This window comes from Rattus rattus, chromosome 10 (genome assembly GCF_011064425.1).
Source record: "Rattus rattus isolate New Zealand chromosome 10, Rrattus_CSIRO_v1, whole genome shotgun sequence".
NCBI classification, from domain to species: domain Eukaryota; kingdom Metazoa; phylum Chordata; class Mammalia; order Rodentia; family Muridae; genus Rattus; species Rattus rattus.
Genome location: NC_046163.1, coordinates 93099769 through 93121443, shown reverse-complemented (window position 1 = coordinate 93121443; position 21675 = coordinate 93099769). Strand labels below are relative to the sequence as shown.

The 21675-nt window shown below is 37.1% G+C and overlaps 1 protein-coding gene across 1 annotated transcript in view; it reads left to right on the top strand.

The window, feature by feature from the left end:
• LOC116911743 (contactin-associated protein like 5-3) overlaps nucleotides 1–21675 on the top strand; it is an 820968-nt gene that overhangs the window by 330096 nt on the left and 469197 nt on the right. Inside the window, exons 5-6 of the mRNA XM_032915729.1 lie at nucleotides 11711–11914; nucleotides 17106–17290. Coding sequence (XP_032771620.1) covers nucleotides 11711–11914; nucleotides 17106–17290 — 389 coding nt within the window. The remainder of the gene's footprint in view (nucleotides 1–11710; nucleotides 11915–17105; nucleotides 17291–21675) is intronic.

Here is a 21675-nt window from a genome sequence, read left to right as displayed (position 1 = left end):
TTCTCATGGATGCACAGCAACCATTTTACTTACTGAGTCATATTCTGAAGTTTTCAAAGAATATTCTTATGTGCTGCTAATGTATGTCTCTTATTTATGAATTTAAAACTTAAAGAAATAAATTTGCAAAAGTTATCCAACTGGTGACATATAGCCCTCATTTTTTTAATAGCCTTCATGAAAATATCCCTACAACTTGTCAGCTGAATCTTACAATCTAAAGTTACCAGATACTTTTTAAAAACAATATATCAATAATAAATTATGGAATTTATTTTCCAGGCAACTAAAGAAAAAATCATGACTGTTTATTTTAAAATTTTATGTTTTAATGATCATTATATATCCTTGAACAAGAAAAAAATTAAGTTGTCATTATGAATCTTCAATCTAGAAATTTAATTACATAGTAAATCCTGAAAATTTAAATTTTTTGCTCCTGTTTCAAACAAGAAAAATTGACAATAGTTCCCTGCACCCAAATCACGTGGGGGGATTGAGCTGAACATATAAAAGTGTGGACAATCCTGAGACAGACCCCCACTTCTAGCCAACCTCTACCCACACTCCTGGCACAAGAGGAAACTGCATAGTGCCTCTGGACACATGCATATAGGAACAGTCAGCGGCAGGAACCTGCTGTGTCTGCCCTGCTCCCTGAACTGAACTGAACTCATCACCCAGATGCCTGCACACAAATCCCATAGGGGAGACAGCTGGACTCTCAGAAGTACAGACACTCCTGAGAACTCAGAAGAGACTACTCTCTGCCTCTGTTCCCAAACCAAGAGGAAATCACCTAGTGCCATCTGTGCACGCTGAGTACAGGGTACTAGAAGCAGTTAGGTGTATACCCCTTAGGGTTTCTGCCCACTCCAAAGCTGAAAGCCAGTTGCCAGGAGCACCAACACACCTGAGAGCAGAGCTCTCTCTTCCCAGATCTGGCTGAAAAAAATAAAAAAGGCTATACGAGTGTTGACACACAGGCCTACAGGAGGGTCAAGCCACTGTTAGATACAGCAAGACAAGCTAACACCAGAGACAACCTGATGGTGAGAGGCAAGCACAGGAATCTAAGCAACAGAAACCAAAACTACTTGGAACCATTAGAGCTCAGTTCTTCCACCAAAGCAAATACTGGATATCCAAACACACTGGAAACAAAAGATATATATGTAAAATCACATTTTATGATGATGATAGAGGAATTTAAGGAGGACATAAATAATTCCTTTAAAGAAATATAGGAAAAAACAAGGAAACGAGTAGAAGCCCTTAAAAAGGAAACACAAAAGTCCCTTACAAAATTACAGGAAAACACAACCAAGCAGGTAAAAGAATTGAACAAAAGTCTCCAGGATTTGAAAATATAAATAGAAACAATAAAGAAAGCACAAAGGGACACAATGCTGGAGATAGAAAATGGAAGAGATCAGGAGTCATGGATGCAAGCATCACCAAAAATATTCAAGGGATAGAAGAGAGAATCTCAGGCACAGAAGATATTATAGAAAACATCGACAGAACCATCAAAGACAATGTAAAATGCAAAACATTCCTAGCTCAAAACATCAAGAAAATCCAGGACACAATGAGAAGATCAAACCAAAGGATAATAGGTATAGAAGAGAGTGAAGAATCCCAACTTAAAGGACCAGTAAATATCTTCAAAAACTTATAGAAGAAAATTTCCATAAACTAAAGAAAGAGATGCCCATAAACATACAAGAAGCATACAGAACTCCAAATAGATTGGACCAGAGAAGATATTCCACCTGTCACATAATAGACAAAACACCAAATTGACAAAACAATGAATATTAAAAGCAGTAAGGGGACAAGGTCAAGTGGCACAGAAAGGCAGACTTATTAGAATTACAGCAGACTTCTCACCAGAGACTGTGAAAGTCAGACGATTCTGAACAGATATCATACAGATGCTAAGAGAACACAAATGCCAGTTCAGGTTACTATATCCAGCAAAACATTCAAGTAACATAGATGGAGAAAGCATGATATGTCATGACAAAACCAAAATTACAGAACATTTTTCTACATATCCAGCCCTACAAAGGCTAATAGATAGAAAACTCCCACACAAGGAGAGAAACTACACCCTAGAAAAGCAAGAGTGTAATCTTGCAACAAAACCAAAAGAAGAGAGACCCACAAGGTAATTCCACCTCTAACAATGAAAATAACAGGAAGTAACAATCACTATTCCTTAATATCTCTCAACATCAACGGACTCAATCCCCGATAAAAAGACATAAACTAACAGATTGGTTACATAAAGAGAACCCAGCATTTTGCTGCATACAGGAAACACCTGAGCAACAAAGACAGACACTACCTCAGAGTAAAAGACTGGAAAACAACTTTCCAAGCAATGGTCTGAAGAAGCAAGCTGTAGTAGCAATTCTAATAGTGAATAAAAATGACTTTCAACCAAAAGTCATAAAATTGATAAGGAAGGATACTTCATATTCATCAAAGGGAAAATCCATCAAGATGAATTCTTAATCCTAAATATCTATGTTCCACATAAAAGAGCACCTATTTTCATAACAGAAACCTTTTTAAATCTCAAAGAAGACATTGCACCTCACACAAAAAGAGTAGGAGATATCAACACCACAGTCTCATCAATGGACAGATCATGAAATCAGAAATTAAACAGAGATATAGAGAAAATAAAAGAGGTTATGGACCAAATAGACAAATTAAAAAAATCAGAAATGGAAAGGGAGACATAACAACAGAAACTGAGGAAATTAAAAAAAAATTGTCAGATCCTCCTATAAATGCCTATACTCAAAAAGAAACCCTGGAAAATCTGGATGAAATGGACAATTTCTAGACAGATACTCGGTACCAAAGTTAAATCAGGATGAAGTAAATGATCTAAACAGTCCCATAACTCTGAAAAAATAGAAGCAGTTATTAAAAATCTTCCAACAACAACAATAAGAAAAGCCTAGGACCAGATGGGTTTAATGGAGAATTTTATCAGACCTTCACTGAAGACTTAATAACAATACTATCGAAACTGTTCTGCAAAATAGAAAGAGAAGGAACACTACTCAATTCCTTTATGAATCCACAATTATACTTACGCCTAAACCACACAAAAAGCCCAAGAAAGAAAGAGAACTTCAGACCAATATCCATTATGAGTATTGATGCAAAAATGTTCAATAAAATTCTCGTAAACCACATCCAAGAACACATCAAAATTGTCATCCATCATGATCAAGTAGGCCTCACTCCAGGGATGCGGGGATGTTTCAATATATGGAAATCCATACACATAGCTATACACATCCACTATATAAACAAACTCAATGAAAAAAATCACATGATCATCTCACTAGATGCTGAGAAAACATTTGACAAAATTCAAAACCCTTTCATGTTAAAAGTCTTGGAAAGATCAGGAATTCAAGGCCCATACCTAAATAAAATAAAAGCTATGTACAAAACAAAACAAAAAACAAAACAAACAAACAAACAAACAGTAACCAATATCATACTCAATGAAGAGTACCTTGAAACAATCCCACTAAAATCAGGGACTAAACAAGACAGCCCTCTCTCTCTCTATTTATCCAATATAGTACTTAAAGTCTTAGCCAGAGCTATCAGACAATAAAAGGAGGTCAAAGGCATACAAATTGGAAAGGAAGAAGTCAAAATATCACTATTTACAGATGATATGACAGTATATTTAAGTGACCACAAAAGTTCCACCAGAGCATTACTAAGCCTGATAAACAACTTCAGCAAAGTGACAGGATATAAAATTATCTCAAACAATACAGTAGCCTTCCTCTACTCAAAGATAAACAAGCTGAGAAAGACATTAGGGTAACATATGTTTAAAAAACGAAATGTATGGGTTTAGTCTCCTAGAGTAGAGTTTCTGCTGTGGATTCCCAACCACTCTGCCCAAACACAGAGACAGCTTAACACCCAGGAGATCTGACACATCCAGGATCACAGTTGATACCTCACCCCTACCCCAATACTTGGACTACCTAACACCCTCATCCAGAACACAAGGGCCCTGGAACCCTGACCCAGCCAGCTAAACACAACACTTCCAGTTTACAACTGCACCTGAGCACTCTGGCCTCCCCCATCCCATCCATACCCAGAGATAGCTTGACGCTCCCTCCCAGGAGTTCTGATGCACCCAGGATAACAGGCTCAATGAAGGGAGAGGCTCTACTAATAGCAAAGCCAGTTAATACCACAGATAATCATATGGCAGATGGCAAGCAGAACATAAGCAACACAAACCTATCATATTGGCAATATCAGAAGCCATTTCTCACAGGACAGAAAGCCACAGATACCCAACTCACCAGAAAAGCAAGATTCTGATTTAAAATCACATCTCATGATGGTGATAGAGGACTTTAAGAAGAACAAAAATAACTCCCTTAAACAAATATAGGAGAACACAGGTAAACAAGTAGAAGTCCTTAATGAGGACAAAAAAATCACTTAAAGAATTACAGCAAAGCACAACCAAACAGGTGAAGGAATTGAACAAATCTATCTAGAACCAAATAATGGAAATAGAAATAATAAAGAAATAACAAAGGTAGAGAATCCTGGAGATAGAAAACTTAGGAAAAAGATCAGTAACCATAAATGCAAGCATCACCAACAGAATAAAAGATACAAAAGATTCTAAAGTGTAGAAGATACCACAGTAAATGTTGACACAAATGAAAGCTCATACTACTATACCCAGAAAAACTCTGAATACTATAGATGAAAAAACAAGATATTCCATGACAAAACCAAATATAAACAGAGCCTTTCCACTAACCCAGTCTTACAGGGGACAACAGAAGAGATATCCCACCCAACAAAAGCAAGAAATTAATCTCACAATAAACCCTAAAGTAGAGAATGACACAAACATAACTCTACCTCTAACAACAAAAAATTAACAGGAAGCAACAAAAAAAGTGGTCCTTAATATATTTCAACATCAGTGGACTCAATTGCGGGAAAAAAAGGACAATGACTAACAAACTGGATATGTAAATAAAACCCAGCATTTTGCTACATATAGTAAACATACCTCAGTGACAAAGAGAGTCACTATCTTAAAGTAAAAGGCTGGGGAAAACAATTACCAAGCAAATGATCACAATAAACATGCTATAGTAGCAATGGTAATATTCAATAAAATGGACTCTGAACCAAAAGTTATCAAAGAGATGGGGAAGGACACTTATTTATCACGGAAAAAAATCCACCAAGATGAACTCTCTGAATTCTGAACATCTATACCCCAAATGCAAAGTTATTCACTTTGTAAAAGAAACATTACTAAAGTTCTAAGCACACATTGACCTTCACAGAGTAATAGTGGGAGCCTTCAATACCCCACTGTCACTAATGGACAGATCATCAAAACAGAAACTAAACAGACACACAGTGAAACTAGTTAAAGTTACGAAGCAAATGATTTAACATATAACTTTAGACCATTTCACCCTAAAATAAAAGAATATACCTTATATACTTTCTTCTCAGCACCTCGTAGAACCTTCTCCAAAATTGGACATATAATCTGACACAAAACAGGTCTCAAAGAATATAAGAACATTAAATTAATTCAATGTATTATATAGGAACACTGCAGATTAAGGCTGGTCTTCAGTATCAACAAAAACAAGAGAAATCCCATATACACGTGGAAGCTGAACAACTTTGTCAGGGTCAAAATAAAGAAATTAAGGAATTTCTAGAATTTAATGAAAATGAAGACCAAAACTTATGGGACACAATGAAAGCAGTGTTAACGAGAAAACTCATAGCTCTGAGTCCCTCCATTAAGAAAATGGAGAGATCAAACAATAGCAGCTTAACTGTACATCTAAAAGTTCAAGAACAAAAAGAAGCAAATAAACCCAAAAGGAATAGAAGGCAGGAAATACTCAAAATTAGGGCTGAAATCAACCAATTAGAAATAGTGGAACTATAAAAAGAATCAACGCAACCAAAGATGGTTCTTGGAGGAGAAAAAAAAAAAAAAAAAGAAACAAGATAGATAAATTCTTAGCCAAACTAACTAGAGAGCACAGAGATAGTATCCAAATTATCAGAAACCGAAGAAATTCAGAAAATCATCGGATCCTAATACAAAAGCCTATACTCAACTAAACTAGAAAATCTAGATGAAATGGATGATTTTCTATACAGATATCAGGTACCAATGTTAAATCAGGATCAGATAAACAATCTAAACAGTCCTATAAACCCTAAGGAAACAGAAACAGTCATTAAAAATCTCCGAACCAAAACCAAAAAATGCCCGGAGCCAGATAGTTTTAGTACAGAATACTATCAGATCGTCGAAGAAGACCCACTACTAATAGTTCTTAAAATATTCCACAAAATAGAAACAGAAGAAACACTACCCAGTTTGTTCTATGAAGCTACAAGTATACTGATACCTAAACCGCACAAAGACCCAACAAAGAAAGAGAACTTCAGACAAATTTTCCTTGTGAATATTGGTGCCACAATAATCAATAAAATTCTCACACAGTGAATTCAAGAACACATCAAAACAATCATTTACCATTTTCAACTAGGCTTCATCTCAAGGATGCAGGGATGGTTTAATACAGGGAAAACTATCAATGTAATCCACAATTCAACAAAATCAAAGAAAAAAAACATGATAATCTCATTAGATACTGAAAAGCTTTTGGCAAAATACAGCACAACTTCGTGTTAAAATTCCTAGAAAGTTAAGAAACTCAAGGTCCATACCTAAACATAGTGTAAGCAATATACAGCTAACCAGTTGCCAACATTAAACTAAATGGAGAGAAACTCAATGCAATCCCATTTAAACCAGGGACATTACAAAGGTTCACATTCTCCAAACTATTCAATACAGTACTTGACATTCTAGCCAGAGCAATTAGGCAACAAAGGAAGATCAAATGGATACCAACTGTAAAGGAGAAAGTTAAATTATCACTATTTGTGGATGATATGATAGTATACATAAGCCACCCCAAAAATTCTGTGAGAGAACACCTACAATTGATAACTTCAGCAAAGTGACTGTACATAAAAGTAACTCAAACAAATCAGTAGCCTTCCTCTACTCAAAGATAAATGGGATGAGAAAAAATTAAAGAAAGACAACCTTCCCAATAGTCACAAGTAATAAAAAATATCTTTGTATGGCTGTAATCAAGCAAGTGAAAGATCTGTATGATAAAACTTCAAGTCTCTGAAGAAAGTAATCAAAGACCTCAGAAGATGGAAAGATCTCATATTCTTATGGATTGGCAGGATTAACATTGTAAAAATGGGAATTCTACTAAAAGCATTTACATATTTAATGTAATGTAATTTAAAGAGCAAGTCTCAAATTCATGTGAAATAGCAAAAACCCAGGATAGCAAAAACTCTTCTAAACCATAAAAGGTCCTCTGGGGGAATCACCATCCCTTACCTCAAGCTGTTAGGTCAATGGAACAGAATTGAAGACCCAGAAATAAATCCACATACTTAAGGTCTTTTGATCTTTGATAAGGAGGCTAAATCCATCCAGTGTAAAAAGACAGCATTTTCAACAAATGGTGCTGGCTTAATTGGCAGTCAACATGTAGAAGAAGGCAAATTGATCCTTTTTTTAATCCATGTGCAAAGCTCAAGTCCAAGTGGATCAAGAACTCCACATAAAACCAGATATACTGAATCTAATAGAAGAAAAAACTTGAACACATCAGCATAGGGAAATTTTCTTGAGCAGAATGGCAATGGTCCATGCTCTAAGATCAACAATCGACAAATGGGACTTCATAAAATTGCAAAGCTTTCATGAGGCAAAGGGCACTCTCAATAGAAGTAAACAGCAACCCACACATAGGGAAATGATCCTTACCAACTCTACATCTAATAGAGAGGTAACATCCAAAATATACAAAAAATTCAACAAGTTAGACTCCAGAGGAGCAAATAACCGTATTAAAAAATTGGGTACAAAGCTAAACCAAGAATTCTCAACTGAGTAATCTCTCATTACTGATAAGTACTTAAAGAAATGTTCAACATACTTAGACATCACGGAAATGCAAATTGAAACCATCCTGAGATTCTACTTCATACCAATCAGAATGTCTAAAATACAAAGCACAGGTAACAGCAAATGCGAGCAAGGATATGCAGATTCTCCGTTGCTGGTATAACAGTAAGCAGGTAAAATCACATTGGAAATCAATCTGGAGGTTCCTCAGAAAATTGAAAATAATTCCACCTGAAGACACAGGTATACAACTGTTGTGGAAAATATTAAATATTAAAAGCACCAACCCACACTATTATCAGCACCGATGGGCCACATGGCATCTGTGTGGTATTTTCATCCTAATCAGCAAAGTTCTGAACCTGACTCACTAAGTTCCCAATTTCCACCCCAGTGTGCCACTATTTACTCTATGGCCCTAGCGGCAGCTGCCCTCTTTTCATTGCTAGCCCAACAAGGTCCATCTATCTCATGCTTTACTGCTGTTCACATTCCTTGCATCTGCCCCCTCTGGTTATAGTCACAACTCCCAGTAACCCTTTATAATCAAAACCCAATAAGCTTGTAATTTATCAATCAGATTTATATCAGTAAATCCACAAAAGATCCACAAAATAAATTTAAACTCAATTAATAATGATATAAACTGCCCAAATAGATAAGACAAAATGTCTTGTAATAATCCATCCTTTATAAGATATTCACAATTCCTTGTGACTCTTTAAGGCCAGAGAGATCTGAGTCATCCTTCTCTGCCTCCACCTTGGTTCTTCTTCTCTTCCTTTTCTCCCTCTCCCACCTTTCTAAAACTCTGTGCCTACATTAATTTTTCATTGCCCAATCACAGGCCTTGCTTTATCTTGTGCCTGGCCTCACCTATAAATAGACAAAAATCCACATACCATTATTGGATATATATACCCAAAGTATGCTCCAATATATAAAAAGGACACAAGCTCTATTATGTGTACAGCAGTCTTATTTATAATAGCCAGAAGTGGAAAACAACCCAGACATTCTTCAACTGAAGAATGAATACCGAAACTTGGTTACTTTTACACAATGGAGTACTACTCAGCTATCAAAAACAGTGGTTTCATGAAATTCACAGATGAATGGAACTAGAAAATACCATCCTGAGTGAGGTAATCCAGACACAAAAGAACACACATGGTATGTACTCTTGAATAAGTAGATATTAGCCCAAAAGCTCAGAATACCCACCATACAACCAAAAAATCATATGCAGTTTAAGAAGGAGGACAAAAATGCATATGCTTCAATAGAAGCTTCATAGAAAGAGAAACAAAATACTCTCTGGAGGAAATGCAGGGAGAAGGAGTTGAGCAGGTATTCTGCCAGAGCCTTAGTGATACATACAGATGAGAATGCTTGTAGCTAACCATCGGACTGAGGATTGGGACCCCAATGGAGGAGTTAAAGGACTGAAGTACTAAAAGGCTTTGCAACCCCATTGGAAGAAAAACAATATCAACAAAGCAGACAGTCCAGAGCTCCTTGGGTCTAAACCACCAACCAAAATGAAAGAAAGAAATGAAATTGAATAGAAATATGGCGCAATGGGGGATGGGGAACTGGGCATAACCGCTATAATGTCCCTGAAGTCAGGGAACTGAGAATTTCCCAGGAGACTAGGAGAATGACTTTAGCCAAAATACCCAAAAAGGAGAGATGGAACCTGTGCACACCACCTCCATTAGATAGGTATGGCCCCCAGTTGAAGGATGGGGACACCTACCCATCTCAAAAATTTTAACCCAGAAATGCTCCTGTCCAAAGGAAAGACAGGAACAAAAATGGAACAGAAACTGAAGAAAAAACCATTTAAAGACTGCCCCACTTAAGGATCCATCCAATCTGCAGACACCAAACCCAATACTATTGTTGATAACAAGATTCTTTTGCTTAATGGAGCCTCGTATGGGTGTTTCCTGAGCAGTACCAGCACCTGACCAATACAGATGAAGACACTCACAATCAACCATTGGACTGATCCCAGGGACTCCAATGGAAGAGTAAAAGGAAAGACTGAAGGAGCTTCAGGGTATTGCAGGATTCCTAGGAAGAACATCATCTATCTAGACCCCATAGAGCTCCCAGAGTCTAAATCACCAAACAAAGAGTATACATGGAGGGAATCCATGGCTCCAGACACGTATGTAGCAGAGGCTGGTCTTTCATGACATCAATGAAAGGGGAAGCCCTTGGTTCTGTGGAGGCTTGATGCCCCAGCATAGGGGGATGCTAGAGCAGTGAGGTGGGGGTGAGTGAGTGGGTGGAGGAGCACCCTTTTAGAGGCAAATGGGAGTTGTTAGAGGGGTGATGTGATGGGGGTTGTGGAGGGATAACCAGGAAATGGAATATCATTTGAAATGTAAATGAATAAAATCATTAATTAAAAAAAGATACTAGATATACTTATTCTAAGTTGACATTACACAATAATTCATAATGGGGAATGCCATATTAGCTCATATAGTTGGTTAAGTTTTATTTGTCAAATAAAGGATAATCTGAAATAATAATAAATGCCAAAATATAAAAATAGTGATGAAATGTTTTACATAGAAACCCCAAATCTGCCCAGAACAAGAATTATACACCACTCTAGCCCTCTTTTCAAAATATCAGTCTCCAACAACTGGTCATTGTTTCCCACTAACCCTCACAGAATCTTCAGAATTCTCAACACAGTGTTCTAAAAATGTGTGAATTCACACCCAGAGTTGCTATAGTAAAGGCTGTCTCTTTTTCAACTCTACCCTGGAGCATAGGTTGAAGAGATCAAAATTGTAAACCAGAATCAAATTAACAAGTAGGGTAAGTCATGTGAGGTTGTTACAATCCACGCACTTGTCCCAGAAAAGTCTGATGCAGGTATCTGTGGCATTGCCATTCTGTCTTCTTAGGTAAGGACTGTCACATCACTGTTAGGACATGAGCTTTAACCTTTATACCAGATTATATAGTCTAAATTAGGTCACAGCTCACTGCAAGTCTTGCTTTGGCAAATTGTATAAGATGCAGCGTGTCTTCTACCCTTGAAAAGTTATAAATTATTCAGGTATTTCATTTGTTCCAAGCATGGGTCCAAAATTTTTCAGAGGGATTTCTTCATAGGAAATCTAAATGCTGCTCTCTGATGAAGCTTCTGACTTGTCTTGTTATCCTTTGCATAGCAGACGTGCCTCTCCTGTCTTTAAAACAAACTCCTTCTTGCTTTGAAGGTCCCATCATTCCTTGATCACCTGTATTGTACTATTTATGTCTAACACTATCCTGCTCATATGAAGGCCCAAAAATGTTGCCTTAAAGCTCTCATATTCAATATGCGACAGCTCCCTTTCCAGGACCTGCTATTCTTCTTCTCTTGTTTTGTTCAATAACCATTATGGAGGTTTTCTACTTCTTGCTGGTGTGTCTGCAATGCCTACAAATGAATGATATTTTGAATTCTATGTATGTTTGTTCTATTCTATGTGTCTCCTTGCAAGAGAGATCTTCCAGATTTCAGGAATATTCCTGTGTACAGAGCAGTATCAAAGACGAGAAACAAGAAGCATTGATGGGTAACATGAAGAAGCACACTGATTTTTTTTCTCTTTTCTCTGCTCTCAGGATCAGATGTAGCTGACTTTGATGGCCATAGCTCACTATTGTATAGGTTCAATCAGAAGACAATGAGCACCCTCAAAGACATGATCTCCCTGAAGTTCAAGAGCATGCAAGGAGATGGAGTTTTGCTCCATGGGGAAGGACAACGTGGAGACTACATTACCCTAGAACTCCAGAACGGCAGACTTGCTCTATACTTAAACTTAGGTAAGGTTAATCCTTTACATATGTGTACATATGACTGCATTGAGGTCAGAGGTAAATCTATGGTATCTTATTCGATTTCTGCTCCTCAACTTTTGTAGTAGTCTTTTACTGCTCTTGTAGTTTTCTGATTTGCCCAGACTGACAAAGAAACAAACAAACCCGAAAGCTATGCCTGCCATTATTTTCTGCCCCCTGCCCCCCCCACCTCTTATTAGAATTGAAAGCATAATTTGCTGCAGATGACTTTTTACCTGAGTTCTTGGGGTTAAACTTATCTTTATGTGGACGTGCGTTTGTGTGTGTGTGTGTGTGTGTGTGTGTGTGTGTGTGTCTGTGTGTGTGTGTCTGTGTGTGTGTGTGTATATGTGTATGTGTATGTGTATGTATGTGTGTGTTTGTGTGTGTGTGTGTGTGTTCAGGTGTGTGTTGTTGTATGAACATGAATATCTAGAGGTACATGCATGGAAATTGAGCAAAACACTAGATATCTCACTTTCTTCCTCTGAGCTATTGCCCTGAGACAAATTCTTTTACTGATTCCTAAGATTATATATGAGGTGGTCAACAAGCTCTTAAGATCTGTTCATTTTGGTCATTGAGTGCTACGTTATAGGTACTCATGGCCATGCACACATTTATCACTATTATTATTACAATTAATAATTGCTATTAATATTTTAGGAAATGAGTCCTAGCAATTCAAGTGCAGTTCTGTAGGTATCCACACTCACTCATTTTGTACAAGGTCACTATAGCATACACAAGAGCATTTTCCCACACAAGAAATGGAGTCACTGAAGCACTATGGAAATAATCAATTTTCTTTGTCTTCATGGATGTCGAATAAACAGCATTTGCTTTAAAATCTTTCATCTACCCGTGGGGTTAGAACAACATCACAATGATTTTTTTTGTGGGAGGAGGGGGGAACAGAGATCATTCAGTGATACAAAACAATACTTCTTATGCACAGGAAGGTCTAGCATACCTTTGAATATCTCTTAGTCAACATTTTTAAAATTAATTTTTCAGATATCAAACTGTAAATTAACTTAGATAAATTTAAACATCAACCTACTGTAGTGAGCTACTCATAGAAGCCTGCTAGGTACAAAGCAAAACCAAACAAACAAACCCAAACCAAATCAAAACAAAACAATACAAACCAAGCCAAACAAACAAACAAACAAACAAACAAAATACAAAAGCAAAAACTAAAAATTAACCAAACCCTAAGTATCAGGAGAAAACACTTGATTGTTTTGTTCTTCTTCCTGGGAGGTAATATATGGGAATGGAAAAACTAAGTTCCTTTGTTATGTGTCCTGGCCCTGGGGGGTGATAAGCCTGGGACCTGAATAGCAAGCAGCTAGTTTAGTAAAGAGTACCTTTTTGCATCTCTGTAGAAGGGTGTTATTTTTCTCTCTGGGTGTGGTACTTCCTGGGCTTCCTTCAATGACAGTAAGTCTACATGCACTGCTTTCATCTTCACACACCAGACCAAAAGGTAGGGTGTTTCTTATGCTTTCTCATGGAAGAGTGAAAGGGCATTGCATGCCAGAGGAGGGAGGGACTGAGTTTTTAATTGCATAGAAAAAAATCCAAATGAACTGTTCTCTAGAAAAAAGCAAACAGAAAAGATGTATATTAGAACAAAAATGTTTTCTTAATTTATTTATTTATTGTTTTATTTATTAAAAACATCCATTGATTTATTTGTATGTGTTTGTACTGTGCCTTGGCACATGTGTAAATGGCAGACGGCAGCTTTCAGAAGTTGGGTCTCACTTTTTTCCATGTGGATCAGGTCATCAGGTTCAATAGCATATACCTTTATCCTGCTGAGTCATTTTTTTCTGGGCCCCAAGGGGGGAGTTTGTTTGATACTAGATGGTGTTACCCAATTACTATTTGTTAGTATAACAGAGTGGAAACACACTTTTATTAGTATGTACAATATAGTAGGCAAGAAGGAGGAATATATTTCAATAAAGTGTTCAAGTTCAAAGTATTCAGAGGACATCAGAACAAACTATATTTCAGTCATCAGGAGGAGAACATGAGAAATTCCACTGTGTAGCCTTGCTGCCAAAAGCAAACAATGTAGATCTATATTCTTGTTCTTCATTAGTGTCAGCTCTAAAACTCTTGGTCTTCATGGTAAATATAAGAAAAAGAAGTTGGAAGAACCAACAGATTTTCAAGTTTAATTCATAAAATTGGTGGTTAACCCATAAGATTTATATAATCTGGGGGTAGGAAGATGACTTTGTTGCTAACTTTCTTGTAATACCAGCATATGGACCATAATACAATCCCAGAACTCACAAAAAAAGTCACATGTGGTACATGCTTGTACTTCCAGCACTGGTGAGGCATATACACAAGGATCCCTGTATCTTCTTGGCAATCCTGCCTAGCTTATTTGATGAATTCTGTGCCAATGGGAGACCTTGCTTTGAACAAGAAAAAAAAAATTGACCTTCTACACACACACACACACACACACACACAGAGCAAAGAATATAAATAAAGGAGAGAATAAACTAGAGACATACATAACACACTGCTTTTCAAGTAACACTTTGCATTATCTAGTTACATGCCTTGTGTCCATTGGTCAGAAATTGGTTCTGTGGAGAATATTCACTAGGAGGTTGCATCTTCCTACTTTCCAAGGATAGAACACAGACATTTCCTTTAGAATTACTAATTGGGCATGAGATTTTTAGTCTTTAACCCGTGGGGGTAGAGTGTTTCCACTCCTGACATTAAAAGGATTCCTTTCAGTTGCCCAATGTAATGTACTTCTGAAGAATTACAAAAGTAAGAACCATACACACAGATGGAGGATCAATGTGCAAAACAATTGTGTGACTGTGGAACAGTTGTAAAGTACTGAAAACATCAACAGAACATGCAGATTACCCATCTTGCAACAGTTCAATGTTTTTAAACTGAGATAGAATGTTGAGTGATTCCAGCAAACACAAATGTGGAACTGTGAATATGTTGTCATAGAACACTAGCATAGCTAAGTGTCCTTTGGGGTTCAGGTGCTGGGTTTAAAGGCTAAAGCCATAGGCTGTATGACAAATTATCAAGACAATGATGAAGAAACCAGTGACCAAATATTCTATAGCTATTTGAATTTCAGAAATCTTATTAAGTCAACCAACATGTACCTAAAGAATAATTATCAAGATTTTTGAAAGGCATTTCATTCCAATTTTCTACTTATCAGACCCTTTAACACACATGCACATGTATATTTCTTTTATGTCATATGATAGTCCAATATGGTATTTTTTTTTTTGCTTTGTTTGGGGAGACAGGCTCATACATGCCAGGCTGGTTTTAATTTTGCTATGTAAGTGAGAATGACCTAGAACTTTAGGTCTGTCTGCCTATACCTAAGGAGTACTGAGATTACATGCAAAATATATGCAGCACTGTGGATGGAACTCAGGAATTCATGGATGTTAGACAAATACTCTAAAATTTTAATTCTATCTCCAGTCTCCTTATATGTTACTTCTAATCACATTCCATGATGCCTGTCTATTGTGTGAGACCCCATGACTACACTCCTGGAAAACATGGATCTGGAGGTTCTTTGAATTTTACCAATCACTAAGATGATTCATGTCCTCATCTAACTGTAAAAATCTAAATATCAGATAGCCAACATTCATGTGTTAAGCTCTAAAAATGATTGTTAAAGGTGATCTTAAGTTCTTCTGCTGAACCACCCTTCCACTGTCCCTGCTACCCCTCAGCCTGGGTTTGTCAGGTTTTCCAAGTTGGATGAATACTACCTCTTCCTGTGTTCTTAGCCTCGTTTGTGTTAATGTGGTCACGTGTCCTAACTGTTTTTACTAGAAGATACCAACACTGGTGCTCTCAGAAAAAAGAGCTTCACTTCTTCCATATCTTCTCTATATATAACCATGAGCAGTACTGCTAGATTGCAAGGTCCTTCAGAGGAAGGGCAGGAAGAAAAGAGGAAGAAAGGAGCGATATTTATTAAGGAATTAACATGATATGACAATGCTGAGAATTTAAAGCTTGAGGAATATGTAAATAATAAATCATCATAAGAGAAGCTGACATTAATTTACCAGTCCTCCTTTCCAACTATGCCAAGTATGGTATCCTGACTCCAACAACTGCAGGAAACCAGGCATCCTTACTCAGTGAAAAAAAAACCAGTACCGTCCATCCACAGTGAAAGTAGATGTAGCCCTATAGGGAGATTAGCTAGCTACTGCTTAACCCTGAAGCTCACACAATGCTATCTAACGACAGTTGAGTACAGGTAGGATTAAGCAGGACCCAATTCAAGAAAGAGAAGAGTTACATGTAGCTGTCGTATTCTCAATGGGGTGGGCACATAAACTATTCCTTCAAACCAGAAGTAATGTCTCAGAGGCACATAGATGGTAAAAGTTCTTGCTGCTAAGCCTGTTAGCAAGTTAGATCCCAGTACACACACATGACAGAAGGAGAAAACCAATTCCATACATGCACTTGTACACAAACACACACAGACACACACACACACACACACACACACACACACACATTTTATAAAGATTTAAAAATTATGTAACAGTATCATAGCTTCCCTTTAATGTTGAGACCATTTCTGTGTAACAGTGGTAGTGGTACCCATTGCCTTTTTGGTGGACTCAGTTAATATAGTAGGCACTCAATAGTTGCAGTTGGAATGGTTAAGTATTTTCTATGTGTCTGTGTGTACAGATACACTTGGTACTCATTTCCTCTGAAGCTTGTTCAGATCTGCATTCTTCATTTATAATCACCCACAATTGTGTGTGTATATATTTGTTTGTTTGTTTTTTAATATGGAAACATCTATTTTCAACCTTATTCCTGTGGCCAGTGCTATAAACATTCCTGTCACCATGCAATTGCTGGTGTCCTGGAAACATTATATTTTCTGTCAGGAAGTGCAGGTGTATCTCATTTGTGCTAGAACCCGGTTCTAGAATCTAAGGGAAAAGCCTGTGCATGACTCCAAATGCCTAGTTGTGTGCATAGTAGTGGTATAGCTTGAGCTGGATTTGTTTGAAGAAAAAACAGGAACCCGCTACTCAGGGCTATTGATGGGTAAGATTAAAAACTTCAGGGGCTAAGACTATTCTATTCTGCTTTCCTCCCTCTGCAGATGGAGGCCAAGCTCGGCTCAGCCGCATTGCACCCTCAGCCATTCTGGGTAGCCTTCTGGATGACCAACAATGGCACTCAGTTCTCCTGGAACGTGTGGGCAAGCAGACAAACTTCACTGTGGACACAAACACAGAGCACTTCCAGATCAAAGCTGAGACTGATGCTCTGGACATCGATTATGAGGTGAGTCAATGTTCCTAGAACTATTTTTTTTTTTGGAGTTAGACAGAGATCTGTAAATAAATGCATTGATGTATTAAGCCCCTCTATCTGGACTAGGCTACAAAGGAGGAGCCTCCTAAGGAAGATCCACACCAAGGTCTGAAAATACCTGGGCAAAGCTGTGTCTGTGATGTCAACTGTACAAGTTAAAAATCCATACTTTTTAAAAACTCCCTTTGTGTATATGTAGGTGTGTATGCAGCCCTGTGTGTGTGTGTGTGTGTGTGTGTGTGTGTGTGTGTGTGTGTGTGCGTGTGTGTGTTTAATTTCTTCTGTTGCTGTGCTAAAAAAAAGTCTGCCAACAAGGTGTTATTTGGCTTATGATTCCTGACTAGAACCCATTATATCAGAGAAGTCAAGGCAAGTACTCAAGTAGATAGCCAGTCCCATCACATCCACAGTCAAGAGAAATGAGAATAAATAAATTTTTCTTCCTAATTCTTAAGTAGCTTTCTTCAAACCTATGCAGTCCAGGGCTCAATACATGTTATGTTGTAGAGCACATTCAGAGTAGGTCTCCTTATCTCAATCAGCAATCAAGACCACCTCCTACAGACATGCCAAAGCCAGTCTAATAAAAATTCAATTGACTCTTCCCAGGTAATTCGAGGTTGCAGCAGGTAGACCATTAAAGCTAAATATCAAAGTGTGTATAGCTCTTTAAGCATGTACATATGCCTCTGTGTGTGTGTGTGTGTGTGTGTGTGTGTGTGTGTGTGTGTAACATAGAGTTGATTCTAGAGACATTCACATTCTATGAGGCCATTCTACTAATAAGTTGTGTATACAATCATTTTTCCTTTTTTTAAATTGATTTTAATTAAAATCATTCTATTACTTTAAGATAGGATTTCATGTAGCCCAGCTTGTCTTTACCTTTCTTAAACTACTAATTCCTCTACTTTACTTCAGGAGTACTTGGATTATAGGTGTGACCCAACACAATCCCCTTCATGTGGTGCCAAAGGTAAAACTCTACCAAAAAAGCTTATTCCTAGCCAATATTTTTTTTAAAAAAATTCAAAAAATATATTTCATACAGTTATTTGACATTGTCTAATTAGTATGTGAGGTTTTAGGACTGTTTCACCATACTAAACTTGGGCTTCCCTGTGGGTGAAACAAATATGTGGATAATTGTCAATTTTTTTTAGTTGTGGTTAACAGGATCTATAATCATCTGTGAGCAAGCCTTCAGGCATGCATATAAGAGGTTATTTCAGTTTGTTTAGCATGTTTGAAAGGGTGGCTTTTAGTCTGGGTTTCTATGACCATGTCTAAAAGCAGGTTGTAGAGAACAAAATTTATTTCACCTTATACTTCTTATTATCTCTTCATCATTCTGGGAAGTTAGAATTGGAATTCAAAGCAGGAAACAGGTGACAGAGAGCATGCAGAGAACATGGAGGGCTGATGTTTACTTGTTTGATCCTAGTGCCTTACACAGACAACTTCTTAAATATGTCAGGTCCACAGTCACCACCCCATGAATGGTAAAACCTACTGTGAGATAGGATTTCCTATGTCACTCAATCAAAGAAAATCACCACAGACTTCTACATATGCCAATTTAATATAAAATGATCAATTAAGGATCCCGCTGCTTAAATGACCCTAGTTTATATCAAGTTGATATAAAACTAGTCAAAACAGAGGAATTGCTGTGTTAATTGAGCTGGGTATCCAGCCAAATGAATGACACCAATCACTGGGATGAGATTCTGGGACATATTAAAAGGAAAATATGTGCTGAGTACAAGTACTCATCATCAACAGCTTCCTGGCTATACATACCATGTGACCATTGAGGTCTCTGCCATGACAGATTGTAACCTTGAATGGTATTCAGAAATAAGCCCTTTCTTCCTTAAGTTGCTTTTTCAGGATATTTTATCAGGAACAAAAACTAAAGTAGATGGGATTGCTAGACAGTGACTAGGAAAGTTTTGGACACAATTTAAGATTGTGTTGCGATAGGGGATAAAAGTGAAATATAGAGAAAAAATGGAAAAATTAGGAACAAACCTTTTTCTTCTTTCAGTCATCATCATGAGCCTCAAGAAAGGGCTTTTTCTTTGATGCCAACTTCTTTTCAGTATACTGTAGATAATACATGCCATTCAGTTACTTCAAAAGAAACATTGACATACTTTGACCCAAAGAACAAGATACCACATAGATATTATTGAATTGCTGACAACGGAAATCTTTGAGTACCCCTTACCTTCTTATTTAAACTTGTTTGATTGAGGAAACACCAGAGATCACAGTAAATTAGACTTAAAGCACAGAGATGTCTGTCATGAACTTGAAGACAGCATTGATAAAATAAAACCATAAAGTATTTATTCAGTCTCATCATTTTTTCAAATCCTTTATTGTCCAAGGTAACTTCTAAAATCTATGCTATTACATAATTTAGCACTTGTTTGCAAGCCTCTTTGAATTTGTATGATCTCATCAATATAGATAGTCTATGATTTCAGAGCTACATGACATTTAAATGAATGCTATTTAGTCTTTAGGGAACTGAAACTCGGTGATATAACTCATTTTATAAAGTTGGAAGTGTGTCCTTCAGGTATGCCTTGCCTCAAGAAAAATATTCCTTAAGGATGACAAACCTTGAAATATTTCTATAAAGCAATTGGGGATCCAAGTCGCAATCATTTGCCAGAATGTGAAATAGTGTTGCTCTAGACATTATAAAGGAAGATGGATAGAGGAAATGGCAATGTTAGTTGTACTGGATGATAGGAATTATGTCTTAGAAATTATGTGTTAGAAGATTTATCTTAAAGGAGGAGGAGGGAAGAAAGAGCCTTCTGAGTTGACAGCAATGTCCTATTCCTACCCATAAGCTGGTATAAATCTAAAAGATAAGGACTCCAGTTTTCAGATACTAAGAAGCAAAGCCATTGCAGCTCTTAGAACGAGCACAGCTAAACACTGCTATTTGTGTTGAGGATGAATCCCATCACTTCTAGCCTGTTAAGTAAAAATCACATTCTAGCTTCTGCCCTAAGCCCCGCGTATATGTGAGGTGTGGACCTGAACGATTGGAAGAATATTGACATCATTTCCTGGGAGCCATTGTCAGAACATGCCAGGATATTTTTCAGATTTCCTCTATTACGGTTTATGTCAAGGATAATTGTATATGCATCCTTATTTACAAACTTTATGAAAATATAGGACTAGAGGTCAGAAAATGTGATGTAACTATTGATTTCTCTTTTACACTTTGTGGTAGTATGAATGAGAAGGGCTCATGTTTTTGTTCTTGGTCTTCAGTTAATGGAATTATTTGGGAAGGATTAGGACATGTGATCTTGTTGGGGGAGGTCTGTCACTGAGGGTTGGGTTTTAAGATTTCAGAAAGCCCAAGCCATTTCCAATTAGCTCACTCTTTCTACTTAATGCTTATGGATAAACATACAAGTTCTCAGCTACTGCATTAGTTTCATCCCTGCCTGCCTGATGCTGTGTCCCACCCCACAATGGTCATGCGCTCTAACCCCTGAAACCAGGAATCTCAAGAAACTCTTTTTTTATATATATAATATACCTTGTCATGATATCTTATCCTAGAAATAACAAGTTAAATAAGACACTATGTATATTCATCAAGAGACTTTATGACACATTTGTGAATCCTTCACAATGACCTTTGCTATTCTATGAGGCTTGCAGTTATGTGCTTCACAGATGCACACCTTACTTTCAACTAGAAAGAAGCAAAGAGGAAAACAATTCCTAGGAATGTCTTTCAAAATCACATCACTGAAACCATGAACAACTCTAAATGCTAGAGAAAGATGAGAACCTTTGTATCTCTGTAGCTTGGGCAAGAGGCATTTAGAAAGACATTTTTTAGGTCATTTGTGCTCTGATGATCTTATAGTTGAAGAAGTCCTTTTGATGCAAGAGGGGCTCAGTGATCATGTTTTACATCATTATCTAAGATCATTTTATAAACAAGTCAGTATATAAGCCATTCTATATATCAACTGAGGAAAATTTTATAAAAATAAATTACATTGAGATAGAAAACAAAAACAAACACAGAAAGAAAAGAAGATTAACCACACAAAACTCCTAACTAGATTAATCTAAAATCTCTGAACATGTAAAAACAAATGTGTGGTGGGATCAAGAGATGGGTCATCTGGTAAGAGTGCATACTGTTCATTTAGAGATCCCATGCTGAGTTTCCAGCGCACACAAAGGTGAATTGTAAGTCCCTGAAACTCCAGTTGTACAAGATCTGATGCCATCTTAGAAGGAATTGTACTCAATATAGGTTTACATGCACAGATATACGTGCGTGTGCATGCGCACGCGCA